General features: G+C 41.7%; 1 protein-coding gene and 1 non-coding gene across 7 annotated transcripts in view; one reads left to right on the top strand and one right to left on the bottom strand.

The window, feature by feature from the left end:
* Positions 1–16712, bottom strand: part of RANBP17 (RAN binding protein 17) — a 370153-nt gene that overhangs the window by 41746 nt on the left and 311695 nt on the right. For 4 of the 6 annotated variants that reach the window (XR_016236460.1, XM_070076414.2, XM_070076416.2 and 1 more), the window contains 2 exons: positions 6700–6914; positions 4186–4324 (listed from right to left, as the gene is read on the bottom strand). The exons of 1 other annotated variant lie outside the window; for it this stretch is intronic. Coding sequence is in view for 3 of the 5 variants with exons in the window: in XM_070076414.2 (XP_069932515.1) it covers positions 4186–4324; positions 6700–6914 (354 nt within the window). In the remaining 2 variants the exon portion in view is untranslated. The remainder of the gene's footprint in view (positions 1–4185; positions 4325–6699; positions 6915–16712) is intronic. One more of the 6 variants, XR_016236455.1, reaches the window with a different exon arrangement.
* On the top strand, positions 70–176 carry LOC127490825 (U6 spliceosomal RNA). Its single transcript, XR_007919220.1, has one exon. It is a non-coding gene; the product is annotated as a U6 spliceosomal RNA (small nuclear RNA).

Below are 16712 nucleotides of genomic sequence, written 5' to 3'. Positions count from 1 at the left end.
CCTTTGAAGACATACTACCAAATGCCATTCAAGATGTAACTGATAACTGGAATAATAATGTATCTATGAGTGCTTGCTTCGGCAGCACATATACTAAAATTGGAACAATACAGAGAAGATTAGCAGGGCCCCTGCGCAAGGATGACACACAAATTCATGAAGCATTCCATATTTTTAAATCAGCTAAGAAAGCAGTAATAATAATAAGGTGTCTATGAAAGAAATCTAATTTGTAGCTCAAAACCTTCCAAACAAAGAAAAATCTTGGCCTGATAGTTTCACTGAGGAACTCTATCAAACATTTAAGAAAGAACTAATAGTAATCCTACAGAATTTTTTTGAGAAAATAGGCGAGGTGGGAACATTCTCAGCTCATTTTATGAGGGTACTAGATTCACACTAAAATGTAGCAAAGCTATGAGAAGAACAGAAAGCTATATAACACCTATAGAAAAACACATGGGTATCTGTCATGAATATGGATACAGAGATCTGAATTAAAATTTTAGCAAAGTGGATCCAGTAATGCATCATAACGAAGTATGGAATGCATCTGAATATCATTCAATGTATTGATTAATATTGATGTATATGTATTAACAGACTGAAAAATAAAAACCATATATCATATCAACTGATGCAAAAACAGCATTATATAAAATTCAACATCCATTCAGGATAATACCTTCAGAAAACTACAAATATAGGGGAATCAAGACTATAAAAATGTTGGGGCTGGTGCTATGGTGCAGTGGGTTAAGCCTCCATCTGCAGCACTGGCATCTCTATTCGCACCGGTTTTAGTCCCAGCTACTTCTCTTCCAATCCAGCTCTCTGCTATGGCCTGGGAAAGCAGCAGAAGATGGCCCAGGCATTTAGGCCCCTGCACCTGCATGGGAGACCTGGAAGAAGCTCCTGGCTCCTAGCTTCAGATTGGTGCAGCCCTTGCCATTATGATCATCTGGGGAGTGAACCAGTGGATAGAAGACCTCTCTCTCTGTCTCTCCCTCTCACTGTCTGTAACTCTACCTATCAAATAAATAAATAAAATCTTTTTAAAAAAAACTATAAGAAGCATCTATGAGAAACCCTAACATTATACTGAATGATATTAAGACTGAATGCTTTCCCCCTCACACTGGAGACAAGAAAAATTGTTGCTATTATTATTTCTATTCAACATTGCAGCATTCTAAGTTTTGCCCAGTCTGATAAGGCAAGAAAAAATGCCATACAGACTGAAAAGGAAGAGGTAAAACTCTATATTTGCAGAAACAACTATGTAGAACATCTTAAGAAATACACAAAAGGCTACTAGAATTAATGAGCTTAGCAAAGCTGCAGGACACAGAATCAATATACAAGAAAGCTGATTACAATTATACACGGTAGTGAAGAAAATTGGGAACTTTAATATCATTCAAAGTACCATTAAAAAACCAAAAGATATTGTTATAAATACAACAGGATATGTATAAGACTCACAAATTCAAAACCACAAAAATACAATTGAGAAAGGTTATGGAAGATCTAAATAATAATGGAACAGATTGCTATTTTTCTAGAATTGAACACTCAATATTGTTAAAAAAATTAATTATGTGAACTGAAATATAAATCAAATCCCAGTCGAAATTTCCCTATTTTTTTTTTAACCAAGAGAAATGGACAAGTTGATTCTAGGGGCTGGCACCGTGGCACAGTTAAGTCACTACTTACTAGGCCAGCATCCCATATAAGCTCCAGTTCAAGTCCAGGCTGCTCCACTTCTAATCCAGCTACCTCTTAATGTGCCTGTTAAAACAGTGGAAGATGCCCCGGGGCCCCTACCACCTATGTGGGAGACTCAGATGGAGTTCTGGGCTCCTGGTGTTAGCCTTGCCTAGCACCGGCTGTTGCAGCTGTTTGGGGAGTGAACCAGCAGATGGAAACTCTGTCTCTCTGTCTCTTCCTTTCTCTAACTCTGCCTTTCTCATGAATAAATAAGTCTTGAAACACAGCTAAAACTTACATAAAAATGCAAAGGCCTAGAATAGCCAAGAAAAAATTTTTTAAAATAAATCCTTATTGTTATACAGAGAGAAGGAGAGGCAGAGAGAGAGAGAGAAAGAGAGAGAGAGAGAGGACTTCCATCCACTGGTTCACTCCCCAATTGGCTGCAATGGCCAGAGCTGTGCTGATCCAAAGCCTGGAGCCAGGAGCTTGAACTTCAGGCTCCTGAACCCTGACTTATGTTCTATTAGCAGGATCTTGGGTGTCTGTGTTCCCTCACTCCCTGCTGAAGTCTGGACATTTGAGGTGTTAGTTGCTATGCAAAACTGTGAAATTTACCAGCTTTTTTTTTTTTTAAGATTTATTTATTTATTTGAAAGTCAGAGTTACATAGAGAGAAGGAAAGGCAAAGAAAGAGGTCTTCCATCTGATGGTTCACTCCCTAGTTGGCTGCAACAGCCGGAGCTGCACTGATCTGAAGCCAGGAGCTTCTTCTGGGTCTCCTACATGGGTGCAGGGGCCCAAGGACTTGGGCTATCTTCTACTGCTTTCCCAGGCCACAGCAGAGAGCTGGATCTGAAGTGGAACAGCTGGGACCTGAACCGGCGCCCATATGGGATGCTGGCACTGCAGGCGGTGGCTTTACCTGCTACATCACAGCGCCAGCCCCCAAGAAAATTTTTAAAACAGAAATACAAAACCAGAGGGTTATACCACCTGACTATAAGGTCTACTATAAAACTATGGCAATATAATACTGGCACAAGGTAATCCATGGGGTAAAAGATATTCTCAACAAAAGGAATTGGGACAATCGAATATCTATATGTTAATGAAGAATCTCATCTTTTACCTCCTACCATATACAAAATTAAGTCCAAATGCATCATAGACTTTAATATCAGAGTTAAACCTAAAAAGCTTTTAGAAGAAAACAGATGAAACCTTTATGGCTTTGGGTTAAACAAAAATTTTTTGGAATAAGACCAGAAAACATGAATCAAAATAATAAAAAAATTGAATTTCCTCAAAATTGAAAACTTTTGTTCTTCAGAGGATACTGTTAGGAAAGCATAAGGACAAACCATATGCTGAAAAATATTTACAAAACATGTATGTGATATAGAATTTGTATCCAGAAAATATAACAATTCTTATAACTTAGTAATAAAATTAAAAACTCAGTTAAACAAATGAGTAAAAAAAGAAAACTTCACCGAGAAGATACATGAATAGCAAATAAGCATAAAAAGATGCTTAAATCATATTCATTAGTGAAATGCAAATTAAAGCTACAGTGAGATTACACTTCTCATCTGCTAGGAAGGCTCAGGTTAAAAGACAGAGTAGTAAGTATCAGTGAGGATATGGAGCAACTGGAATCCTTATACACTGCTGGCAGGAGCAAAATGGTACAGTTCCCTAGGCAGAGTTTGTCAGTTCTTAAAATACTAAACATAAACCAGAAATTCCACTGCTAGGCACTTACCTAAAGGAAATTTTTTAAAAAGGCCACATAAAGAATTGTATACGAATGTTCACTATGGCTGTATTCAAAATAGTGAATAACAGAAACGACCCAAACATCCATTGTGGGTGAATGAGTGGACAGACTATAGTAATCCTCACAGCAGAGTTACATACAGCAATAGAAGGGAACAAACTAACTGGTTACAAAACAACACAGATGAATCTCAAAGGCATTATGTTAAATTAAAGAAGCCAGACATAGATAACTTCATATTATATGGTTTCATTTATATGAGATTCTGGAAAAGGCAAACTATAGTGAGAGAAAGCAGATAGCGGTCCCCTTGGGCTGGGAGCAGGGAGAAGGGATTGATTAGAAGGGACATAAGGGAGCTTTTTGTGATGATGAAAATGTTCTATATATTGGTTGCTGTCGTTCATGATTTTGTGAGTATACATTCGTCAAGATTCACTGAACTGTTCACTTAAAATCAGCGAATTTCATTGTATGCAAATTATACCTCAATAAACCTGATTAAAACACTGTGTAAGAAAATATGGAAAAATACACTTTCCACTTATAAATAAAAGTTATAAAATAATCTGTAGTTTGGCTTCCTAATTTTTTTTCTGCTTTATAGGATGAGAGTCTCAGGAAGCACACACAGCGAAGCGACCACAGTCAAGCGTTTCACCGGGAACGGCGCTCCCCAGGATCCTTACCGAGAGTAGTGAGGCCCTCGGAGATGGACGTGAGGACGTACAGGAGCACAGGAGGCTCTAAGTTGGTGATGAAGCTCATGTGGTCCTGGGTGAGACATTCCAGGAGTGGATAATAAGACTGGCTCAGTTTCCGATATTGCTACAACACAGAGATACACTAAATGTCAAGCCACAGGGAAGAAAAAGACAGGCTACGATTCAGTGGAAATTGCCATTTATAATACTGGAAATTGTAAACTTAAACACAAGGTCAATAACTATATAGAACACATGACATAAAGATTCCCAATTCAGCATTTAAAGGGGTTCTATTAGGAATCTCTCGATCTCCAGAAACCTCAATTTGAAGCTATAACATGGTATGCTATTTCCACTTGACTTTGTATGGTTAACACTAACATTCAAGCAAAAGCCTTGCAGTATGACAGGGAAGACTGTGTGAGTCATTTTTCTATACTGGAATATTCTGAACACTGAACAGTGCTAAAGAGTGGCTAGGCAACCTTATTTTTTTTTTTGTCTTATAAACACAAAGAAACTTGCTACTGTAATAGGCTTTGGTATCATAATCTGTATATACACAATGCCAACCCATCTAAGTAAATTATTATTTGGTAAATAGGCTTAATTTTTACCATATACTGTAGGCATAAGATAAGTACATCAGAAAGATACTTGAAAACTTCAATTGCAATCCAATCAATACAGTATCAAAGAAGCACAAAGCTTGTAACACAGATAAACCAGAACAGCATTTCTTAACGTGACATTAAGACTTCCTCCACAAACATCACTTGGGGTACTTGTTATAGTTGCCTAGGCCGGCACCATGGCTCACTAGGCTAATCCTCCACCTGCGGCGCTGGCACTCCGGGTTCTAGTCCCGGTTGGGGCACCGGATTCTGTCCCAGTTGCCCCTCTTCCAGTCCAGCTCTCTGCTGTGGCCCGGGAGTGCAGTGGAGGATGGCCCAAGTGCTTGGGCCCTGCACCCTCATGGGAGACCAGGAGGAAGCACCTGGCTCCTGGCTTCGGATCAGTGCAGCGTGCCGGCCGTAGCAGCCATTTAGTGGGTGAACCAATGGAAGGAAGACCTTTCTCTTTGTCTCTCTTTCTTTCTCACTGTTTAACTCTGCCTGTCAAAAAAAAAAAAAAAAAAAAAAAAAAAAAAAAAAAAAAGTTTCCTGATCCCCACCCCAGGCTGAGTGAAAAGCTCTGGTATAAGGCTCTGAAACATCACTTGTGACACAGATGCTAAGAATCTTACAGCGTTCTCAAGTTTGAGAATTGCTGAATTGGACATTGCTTCATTCAGAGAAGAGGGAAGAGAAAAGTCCTTGAACCCCACCAGTTTTCTTGCTGGACTTCAACTGTGGTGAGGAGTCCCCTCAACGAGGTGGCTGTACCACGTGGCTGACTGGACTCAAGTTTTGCCTTTGTGATTTCTGTCACACTGGCCTGGCCTTCGATGAGAACTGCATTCTCCCATAAGGAGGATGAACAACTTTGGTCTGGCTGTGGTCCTGTGTAGGTTAGCTTAGGAAGGGGAAAGCAGGTTGCAAATGATCAAGGATCGCTTCTCACACAGACTGACCAACAAGTGGTCTCCAGATCCTAACTGTGATCTAGGGGGAACCGGTGAGAAAGTATGAAGTAAGCCTGAACGTGAATTTGATTGCCACCTAAATAATTACCGCCAAGTCATTACTGCTGTACCACACCAGGTACATATCAGCTTCTGGGTAATCAGGCAGAGATTAAAAAAAAAATAATCTGACAATTGACAGCTCAGTGGAGGGGCTGTGAATCTGAATTTTCAGCAAGCACCTCAGGTATTTCTGATGGGCTTGAACGTCTGAAGCGCACCTTCATAAGAATCATGTGGAGTGCTTATTAAAAATACACTTTACTGACATAAACCATAGCTCCCCAACAGCCGAGCAGAAAAGGGATCTAGAAATCACTCAGTTTAATCCACTTGTTTTAAAAGGGAGGAAACTGAAGCCTGGAGAAACAGGAGATGAATTCGAGGTAGATGACCAGTAAGTGGCAGAGCTGATTATACACCAGGTTGCTCAGCTTTTGGGCTGGCACTCCGTGTACCACACCTGAGCTCTCGTGGACATGGATGGAGGGGAAGTCAGAGTGCACTGAAGGGGAAGCTCTGCAGCCAGTCCTAATCCAGCAAACAGTTCTTTTCTGCATTGTGAATACGGCTGTAAGTCATTAGCCAAAACTGCTAATTACATTTTCTCTATATGCAGAAGACCTCGAGCACAATGGCTGACCAATTTACCAGAAAATGTTGGCTGCATCTTTCTAAACTGTACGTTTAGTTACATCAATACAGCCCCTATGGTTGTCCGAATTCTCTAAGTGAGATCAAGTATGCTGTCTTAAAACATGAAACGTCCAGGTGTCGTTCTAACTCCCTGGGCTTCCCTGCAACACTTCGAGGCCTGTGGTGACGACGCTTCACGTTTCACACAAAGACTCCCAGGATGCACGAATGCTTACTAGCAAGTCACAGTGGGACACTGACAGCAGCATTTTGACAAAGGCCTGGAGTACATTGTCAAAATGGTTGTCCCCATACAACTTGAAGACGCCAAAGCTGACATAATTTCCACACAAGGCAGATTTGAGAGCTGAATAGCAGATGGAGATGCCCTTGAGTTTCATTGGATACATTTGATCTTTTGAGAGGCTCCCCAGGGACAGGATCTGATTACCTGTTTTAGGGTAAAAGCAGAAAGAGAAAGTGACATGAGTAGATGTAGTTCCAGGCAGTTACGGGGCACACTATTTAGCATTTTCACTTTACAACTAATGTCTACTTCTCCTAGCACTGTTTCAAAACTGAACCATCCACTGTAATGAAAAATCAAAACATATGGCAGTTTACCTGGGAAGTACAAAGAGACCAAGGAAAATCAATCAAGGGTATTAGGAAGGCTCTGTATTTTTATCTGGATAATTATATGTATGTATACATAGATATGTAAAAATTCATTGAGTCGTACTCTTAAGATTAGGTCACTTTATATCCTTTAATGTATGTGTTGTTTTTTCAATAAAGTTTTTTTTAAAAAGAAAGGTAAAATAACCAGTTAAGCCAAGAGAAAAAGATAACCTGACTGGAATGTAAATTACTTTAATTTCTGGATGTATTTTCAACATTTTAATATGAACTTGATGTTCTGGGTTACTATACTATTAGGGACTTCAGAGGTTTGGGACATGAATTAAATGAAATGAGACATACAGAAGTTCTTGGCATATTGCACAATAAACGTTACCTTCTTTTTCTCTTTAGGTTCTTTTTCAGAATATCTGGAGATGACCATTTTAAAAACTGTACTTATTCTATGCTAACCATCAAAAGACAAGGAAATGCTTATATAATTACCTTACAATTTTCTGTAGTAGTTAGTATTTACAGTCAACAATTTCTGTTTCTGAAATGTGTGGTGGGAAGGCACATTACTAGGCAATACCTAAACATACTTTCTAAAAAAATAAAGTCATACAAGTTCCTTAGCTCTGATTTTCCTGTTCAAGTGAGCACTAGGAGCAGGTGTTGTGGCGCAGCAGGTTCAGCTGCTACCGGTGACACTGGTATCCCGTATGAGTGCTGGTTCGAGTACCAGCTGCTCCACTTCCAATCCAGCTCCCTGCTAATGCATGTGGGAAGGCAGTGGAAGATGGCCCAAGTTCTTAGGTCCCTGCCAACAATGTAGGAGACCCAGATGGAGTTCCTGGTTCCTGATTACAGCATGGTCCAGCTCCAGCCATTGCAGCCATTTGAGGAGTGAACCAGCAGATGGAAGATCTCCCCACCCCCATTCCATGTAACTGCCTTTCGAGTAAATCAATAAATTAAAAAAAAAACCTGAAAATCATATATTTACAGAATTTGGGGGTACATTCTTGTGGTTTATGTTATGTCAACTGGGCTAAATAAGAAGTTTCCAGAATGCATTTCCCTATCTGGCTAAGGTCAAAGTGGCCAAAACAAGAAATCAATGAGAGATTCGGAAGATGCATGTGAGGCAGCTGCCATAACTTTCTGAAGGCTGCTGTGGTTAAAGGTGGTGAGAGTCATGTGTACGAAGCTTCTGAGTTCCAGCTTGTCCTTATTCTTCCCTGTTCTGTGTTTATAACTATCAGCCTTGCTGACCAATGACCCCAAACCCACCACCAAACACTTGACAGCAAACTTATGGAACCAGCAGCTCTGCAGAGGCAACAGCCTTCCACTGACTTCTATGCCATCACACAACTCCTCCACCCTGTACCCTCCCAGAGCCTCACTCCAGCAGCTAGATGTGCAACCTTCCAGATGTCCCCGCAAGCCCAGCCTGTCCATGTTTGCTATTGTTTTAGGAGGGGTGAGCAGTGACTTCTTTTCCCGAGTCTCCAGTTCTCCCCTTTGGACCTATTTCTCTATCTATACCCAAGATTATAAAAATTCTAATTGCTAAAATAAACTCTCTATTGCACAAATATCATATTGCTTCTTTATATTGGTTCTTTTGCCCTGTTTGAATCCTGACTGATACATATATCAAGGTCACCACATGAGTACTAGGAGGTTAAGAAGACCAATAGTGCTAGTAGGGCATGAAACTCAGGACCAGCCCAGGATGTAGGTTTCCTCTCCTTTATGTGCCTTACATTACATTTCCATATCAGTGCTTTCTGTGCAGCCTTAGAAGCCCATGTGGCTTTCCTTATAATTCATACATCTGAATAAAAAAAAATCCTTGTCTGGAAGGCTGAAGCATGCCTTAGAATTATGTACTCAATCTCAAGTTCTGTACCCTCTTTCATGATCTCATCCTGACTTACCTTAGAAATACAGTAGCTCCATAAAGATTCAGTTCAATATGACAGCATTTACTTAACAGCTACCATGTGTGAGGTGCTGGGATAAACACACCAATATTAAAATAAAATCTGCTCTGAACGAGTTCAGTCTGGTTGGGGAAGCAGATCTGTAAATACTAATTCCACACAATGTGACAAATGCTATCCAAGAGCTGTGTCGAGATGTTATGGGAGGTAGGAAGGGCAGGAGAGCGGCAGGGAAAGGATTCGGACAACAGGCTGTTGAAGGATCACCTGCAGTTTCCCAGGTGGAGAGGAGAGCGCTCTGGGTAGACGAAGTGCAAATGGAGGGAGGTCAGAGAAAGCAGAATACTGGGGAGGACAGTTTTAATCACTGCTTTTCTACCTTTGCCTCACATTCAATTTAAACCAAGGTAGATGTTTCCTCTTCCACTTCTCAAGAAAGAACAGACTGTGTGTACTTGAAGAAAGAGCTAGGGCAGCAGGGAGGTGGTTCATCTATTTTGTGTTTGTTGCCGAGGGCAGGGTCAAAGCGAGTAAACTACTGGGGTCTATCTATGCTGACATCTTTATGGGGGAGGCAAGGTCCTAAATTTTGCAGGAAAAGGCACAGGAAAGAAAACTTGATTGTAAAGGCCTGGGCAATATATCATCAAGAAGTATTATTTAGAATCACAACTTTTATTTTGTCACACCTTTCACAGGTTGCAATTTTGCATACATATCTTGCTTTTTGAACTATTTCAGATATATTTGTAATAATTAAAAGAGTAATTAGTATACTGTGATGAACATGCAACAGAATGATTAATATTTTTTAAAGGAAAGATTATTTATTTGTTTGAAAGGCAGAGTGACAGTCAGAAAGACAGAGAGAGAGAGGGAGGGAGAAAAATCTTTCATCTATTGGTTCACTCTCCAAATGCCTGCAACAGCCAGGACTGAGCCAACTTGAAGCCAGGAACTCCACCCAGGTTTCTCATGTGGGTGGCAGGAAGCCAAGTACTTGGGCAAGCATTTGCTGCTGCTGCTCTGAGGCATATTAGCCAGAGGCTGGAGGAAATGGAGGAGGAACCAGATTCCAGGCACTCTGATATAGGATGCAGGTGTCTCAAGTAGCAGCTTACCCTGCTGTACCGGGGGTGGGGTGGGGTGGGGTGGGGTGGGGAGACAGATCTTTCATCCATTGGTTCATTCCCCGAATGCCTACAACAGCTAGAGATGTACCAGGTCAAAGAAGCCAGGGCCCTGGAGCTCAAACTGGGTCTCCCATTTAGGTGGCAGGGGCCCAAGTAATTGAGCCATCACTTGCTAACTCTGAGGGTGTGCATTAGTAGGGAGCTGGAATGGAAAACAGAACTCAGATACTCTAATTTGGCATGTGGGCATTCCAAGTAGTGTTTTAACCACTGTGTCAAGTGCCTGCCCCTGATTAATATTTTTTAAAGATTTATTTATTTGAGAGGCAGAGATACAGAGAGAGTGAGAGACAGAGAGAAGCCGTCCATCTGCTGGTTTACTCCCCAAATGGCCACAATGGCTAGAGCTGGGCAGATTGGAAGCCAGGAGCCAGGAGCTTCTTCTGGGTCTCCCATACAGGAGCAGGGGCGTCAGTCCTTAGACCACCTTCCACTGCCTTCCCAGACCATCAGTAGGGAGCTGGATCAGAAGTACAGCAGCCAGGACTCAAACTGGCACACATATGGGATGCTGGTACTGCAGGCAGATGCTTAACCACAGCCCTGGCCCCTGATTAATATTTTTGAAAACCTCAAACTGTATCTCATTTTGCTCAAATGCTCTGCATTCACTTGTGGCTATAAAAGATGATGGAGGAGAAGGCTTGGCCAACCATCATTTTTTCACTCTGATTCATCTTTATTCAATATGTATACAACAGTATTTACTGCAAGTGAGGTTCCAGTCTTCAAAACACTTAAAATCTAACAGATGGAAAACTGAAGTGATAGGGCTGAGGTTTGGTTTTGATGTTCCATTTCAGGTATGATAACTCTCCTTGTCCTCTTTGTTCTACCCACACCTAGAAAGTCTGAACTCCTACCTTCCCAGCACTTACTTCTACATGGGAGATGTACATTGCACTAACTGGCAGCTAGCAGATAATAGCATTCTCAGGTTGGCAGTCAGTGAAGGCAGTAACACTTGCCACTTCAGTAGTATCATTGCAGCACAATGAGAAGTGATACTTTCCTTAATGAAATAAAATAGACTTCCAAAGGCTAGAACCAAAAGGAAAATCTCATTGTTTGCCACTGACTGCATTTGCTATAAATGGGGGTTAGTGTTACAGCCTTAACACTAGACTGGAGTTAAGATGCATACTGAGGTTTTGTTGGGGCTAGGGGAAAAGAATGATGTGAACTGAATGGTTAACCTGCCCAAAGGCAGCAATACGGGACTGGAGGCACAAGAACCATGGAATTGTCATTCTGACTCTTGCACATGCTGTAGCAGGACAAGCAATCTCATTGAATGATAAGGGGAAATGCCTGAGGAATAAGCATGGAGGGCCAAATGATAATTTGACTTATCAGAAATATTTTCCTCATTATTAATTACATTAACTACTTGAGTCCTCCTCCTTGACTTGTACTCTTTCCTCTATAGAGAGGGCCTTTGTTGTTGTTAACCTCCAATACTCAGAAGTACCTTTCTAGACTTCTCTCAAGATTTACATTCAAGATTCTCAACATCTAGAGAGGAACAGACACAGAAAGATGTAAAATTTCCTCTTCTGCTCATCTAAGATTGACTTCCAGGTCTACTTTAAACATTTTAAAACTACTACTTTTTTTAAACAATAAAAAAATTTACTTATTTATTTGAGAAAGAGAGAGAGGCAGATAGACACACAGGTTTCCCATCCACTGGCTCACTTCCCAAATGCTCCCAACACCTGGAGCTCGGCCAGACGGCTTGCAAAGACTCAACCACCTGAGCCATCCCTGCTGTGCCCCAGGCTGCGCATTAGCAGGAAGGTGAAACCAAGAGTGGAGCTGCAGGGGCCTGCACTGTGGTACAGTGGGTTTAGCTGCTAGTTGTACTGCTGGTATCCTCTATTCCAGCACTAGTTTAAATGCCGGCTGATCTGCTTCTTATACAGCTCCTTGATAATGCACCTGGGAAAGCAATGAAGACCCCTGCCACTTATGTGGGAGACTGGGATGGAGTTCCAGGGTCCTAGCCCTTGCTTGACCCTGCCCTGGCTGCTGTGGTCACTTGGGGAGTAAACCAGTAGCTGGAAGATCTCTTTGTCTCTCCCTTTCTCTCCGTTGCTTTCCCTTTCAGATAGATAGAAACAGAGTGAGCGAGTGAGCTGGGACTTGAACTCAGGCACTTTAACAGGGGATGTGGGCATCCCAAGCAGCAACTTAACTTCTTATGCCAAATGCCTGATCCCTAACTTTTTATCCTCCAGTGACTTTCTACCTTTCCCCTGAGGAAAGGTGGAAAAACTGCACAGTATCGTTCTTGTCAAGAGACTTCCTACCCATGAAGAGGAACAGCCTTCCTTCACAAACCTCAGCTGAACCAGGTAATATTCTTATGGGAGATTAAACACATAGTCCATAAGATAGTGATCGCTGCTCTTGGCTTTGGAGTCATAGTGACCTGGTTTAAATTCTAGATCCTTCCTTACTATCTGGGTATCTGAGCAGATCAATAATCTCTGTAGGTCACAGCTTCCTTATAAATAAAATGAGGAAAACAACACATATAACTCAAGGCTTACAGGGAATAAAGGAACAGCATATGTAAAGTGCTCACCACAATAACTGGTACAGTGTTCAATGAGTGCAAGCTATGACAATATGCAACACTGGGGGTTCATTTCCCCCCGATAGCCTGACAGCATGTAAGTTTACCGCTGGAGGAACGAGAGCCTGAAAAAGAGGAGGTGAAGCTGGGTATGTGTGTGTAGTGTAGAATAATGTCACTTCCCTCTAAACTCTCATTCAAAGCAAGGGTAATGCAGATCTTCTGACTTCCTGCCTTCTGTTCCTTCACAGAATTAGCTGTGGGGTTTCCCACAAGTTCTCTGTGCCTCAGAAGAATATTAAGGGGAAATGGTTAAGATAGACTATCGTGGTATCTTGTTCCAGGAGGAACTAATGGTATGAACAATGCCATTTCCTGGTTTATAAAGCAATCCATTACATTGATTTACCTTTTATTTTTTTCCTTTTAATCTCTACAATTTTAAAGTGAGTTTGATATTCAGCTGACATTTCTATAGGCTGAGTGTCTTCGTTCACCATCAGAACAGTTATGGGAAGAGAACCGCAAGCTTGTCGACATTTTCCTTCAGAGGTCACTTAGCTCACTTGTCTTTCTGCAAACCAGCCAAGTCCCTGAGACAGAAATGGTCTGGGCGGAGCTGAAGCTGTGACACTCGGAAGGGAACAGTAATTCCCTTTCAGATTGGAAAAGATGAAAACAATGCAGTGTCCACAAGAACCTTATGTAAATAAAGAACTTAAAATTGAAAAAAAGAATGGAAAATTAAGCAAATTGTTGGGAATATAAAATTAGAAAAAACCATTCTAGAGAGCAATTTGGTAATACTAAAAATAAAAATGTATAAACCCAGGGTAATTATTTTGCCTCACGGTTAAGATGCCAATTGGGATTTCCACACCCACTACTGCAGTACCTGGGTGGACTCCCAGCTCCCCTTTTAATTCCAGCTTCCTGCTGGTGTGCACTCTGGGAGGCGGTGGATAACGGATCAAGTACTTGGTCTCTGCCACCCACGTGGGCGTTCTGGACCAAGTTCCAGGCTCCTGGTTTTGACCTGGCCCCATCCTAACCCCTGGGCATTTGGGGAGTGAACCAGTGCATGGTTCTGTCTGACTGTCTCTTTCCCCTTCTGTCTCTCTTTCTCTGCCTGTAAATAAAAAAAGTATAAATCCACTTCTGAGAGTCTATTCTAATTCTAAATGTTCATTACCAAGTCCAGGTTTCTCCATTTCTCCTATTTTTATTTTTCACCTCCTTGAAAGGTAGAGAGAGAGAAAGCAAATGACAGAAAGAGAGAGATATCTTCTGTCATCTGGTTCACTCCCCAAATGCCCATTACAGCCAGGGAAGATCCAGGCCAAAACCAGGAGCCAGGAACTCCATCTGGGTCCCCCACATGGATGGCAGGGACCCGAGCAGGGACCGAGCAGCCATCATCTGCTGTCTCCCAGGGTGCATTAGCAGGAAGTGGGACTGGAAACAGAGTAGCTGGGACTCAAACTGGCACTCCGAAATAGGATGCAGAAGACACAAGCTGTGGCTTAACTCGCTGTGTCATGATGTCCACTCCATCAGGAAATTCTTGCAGCAAACGATTCACCTTCCACACCCCTACTGAAAACATAAATGATTGTATAACTTTGTTTAACCACTTAGTATTTTCCTTAAGGAAAGTGTATCTTTAAGGATAAAGTTTAAGGATCTAGACACTGAGAACTATCAAACATTGATGAAACAAACTGAAGACACAAATAAATGGAGATATATTTCCTACATGGATTCACAGAATATTGTTAACATGTTCATGCTACATAAAGCAATATATAGATTCCATGCCACCCCTAACAAAATCCCAACGTCATTTTTTATAGAAATAAAAAAAAATCTAAAATTTGTATGGAACTACAAAAGATCCTGAAGAGCCCAAACAATTCTGAGAAAGAAAAACAACGTTGGGAGGTATCATACTTCCTGATTAAAAATGTATTACAAAGATACAGTAATCAAAACAGTATGGCACTGATATAAAAACAGACACACAGATCAGTGGGACAGAATACAGAGTCCAGAAATAAATTCAAACATAAACAGTTGGCCGGCGCCGCGGCTCACTTGGCTAATCCTCCGCCTGCAGCGCCAGCACCCAGGGTTCTAGTCCCGGTTGGGGTGCCGGATTCTGTCCCGGTTGCTCCTCTTCCAGTCCAGCTCTCTGCTGTGGCTCGGGAGTGCAGTGGAGGATGGCCCAAGTCCTTGGGCCCTGAACCCGAATGGGAGACCAGGAGGAAGCACCTGGCTCCTGGCTTCGGATCAGCGCAGCGCGCTGGCTGTAGCAGCCATTTGGGGGGTGAACCAATGGAAGACCTTTCTCTCTCTCTTTCTCTCTCTCTAACTCTGCCTGTCCAAAAAAAAAAAAAAAAAAAAAAAAAACCAACCAAACAAACCATAAACAGCCAATTTTTGACAAGGCCATCAAGTAGACACAACAGTGTAATGAGTCTTCAATAAGTGGTGCTGGGAAAACTGGATTTCCACATGCATTAGAATTAAACTGTATCTTCATCTTATGCCAAACACAAAAATCAACTAAAAAAATAGATAAAAAACTAAAATGTAAAACTAAAAGCTATAAAACTCATAGAAGAGAACATAGGAGAAAAACTAAAAACAGTGGCTATGGCAATGACTTTTTGGATATTAAAGCAAGAGTTCAAATCAAAAAGCAAAGATGAATAAATGGGACTAAATCAGATAAAAAAGCTTATGTACAACAAAGGAAAAAAATGAAATGGTATCATATGGATTAGGAAAAATATTTGCAAACCATGTATCTTGTAAGGGCTTAATATTCAAAATATATAGAGAACTCATAAAACAACAGAGGAAAATCAACTCAAACAAAAGAATAAGAACAGACCTTATCTAAAGAAGGCATAAAATGTCCAAAAAGCATGTGAAAAGGTGCTCAATATTGTTTATTTATTTATTTATTTATTTTTTATTTTTTTGACAGGCAGAGTGGTCAGTGAGAGAGAGAGACAGAGAGAAAGGTCTTCCTTTTGCCGTTGGTTCACCCTCCAATGGCCGCCGCGGCTGGTGCACTGCCACCGGTGCACTGCGCTGATCCGATGGCAGGAGCCAGGTGCTTCTCCTGGTCTCCCATGAGGGTGCAGGGCCCAAGCACTTGGGCCATCCTCCACTGCACTCCCTGGCCACAGCAGAGAGCTGGCCTGGAAGAGGGGCAACCGGGACAGAATCCAGCACTCCGACCAGGACTAGAACCCGGTGTGCCAGCGCTGCAAGGTGGAGGATTAGCCTAGTGAGCCTAGTGAGCCACGGCCTCAATATTGTTAATCATCAGGGAAATGCAAATCGAAACCACTATGTGATCACCATGTGACTCCTATTGGGATGGTTTATTATCAAAGTCTAAAGACAACAAGTATAGGTGAGGGTGTGGAAAGAAAGGAGCACTTGGACACTGTTGCTGGGAATATAGGTGACTGCCCCAACTGTCATGGAAAACAGTATGGGAGTTTCTAAAGACATTACAAATAGAACTACCAGGGCTGACATCGTGGTGAGTGGGTTAAACCACTGTTTGCAATGCTGGCATCTCATATCAGAGAGCCTGTTTGTGAATCAATCACTCTGCTCTTAATCCAGTTTCCTGCTAATGTGTCCAGGAAGGCAGCAGAATATGGCCCAAGTACTTGGGCCCTTGCCACCCACATAGAAAAACAGGCTGGAGTTCCTGGCTCCTGGCTTTGGCCTGCCCCAGACCTGGTTGTTGTGGCTATTTGGGGAGTAAACCAGTGGATGGAAGATCTCTCCCTCTCTGTGTTTTTCTCTTTCTCTCTGTCACTCAGTCTTCCAAGTAAGCAAGTAAATAAATTAATCCTAAAAATATATAACTACCA

Source organism: Oryctolagus cuniculus, chromosome 6, assembly GCF_051225735.1.
Source record: "Oryctolagus cuniculus isolate XC-2025 breed Fujian yellow rabbit chromosome 6, ASM5122573v1, whole genome shotgun sequence".
NCBI classification, from domain to species: Eukaryota; Metazoa; Chordata; class Mammalia; order Lagomorpha; family Leporidae; genus Oryctolagus; species Oryctolagus cuniculus.
This window is presented reverse-complemented; position numbering and strand designations above follow the sequence as displayed.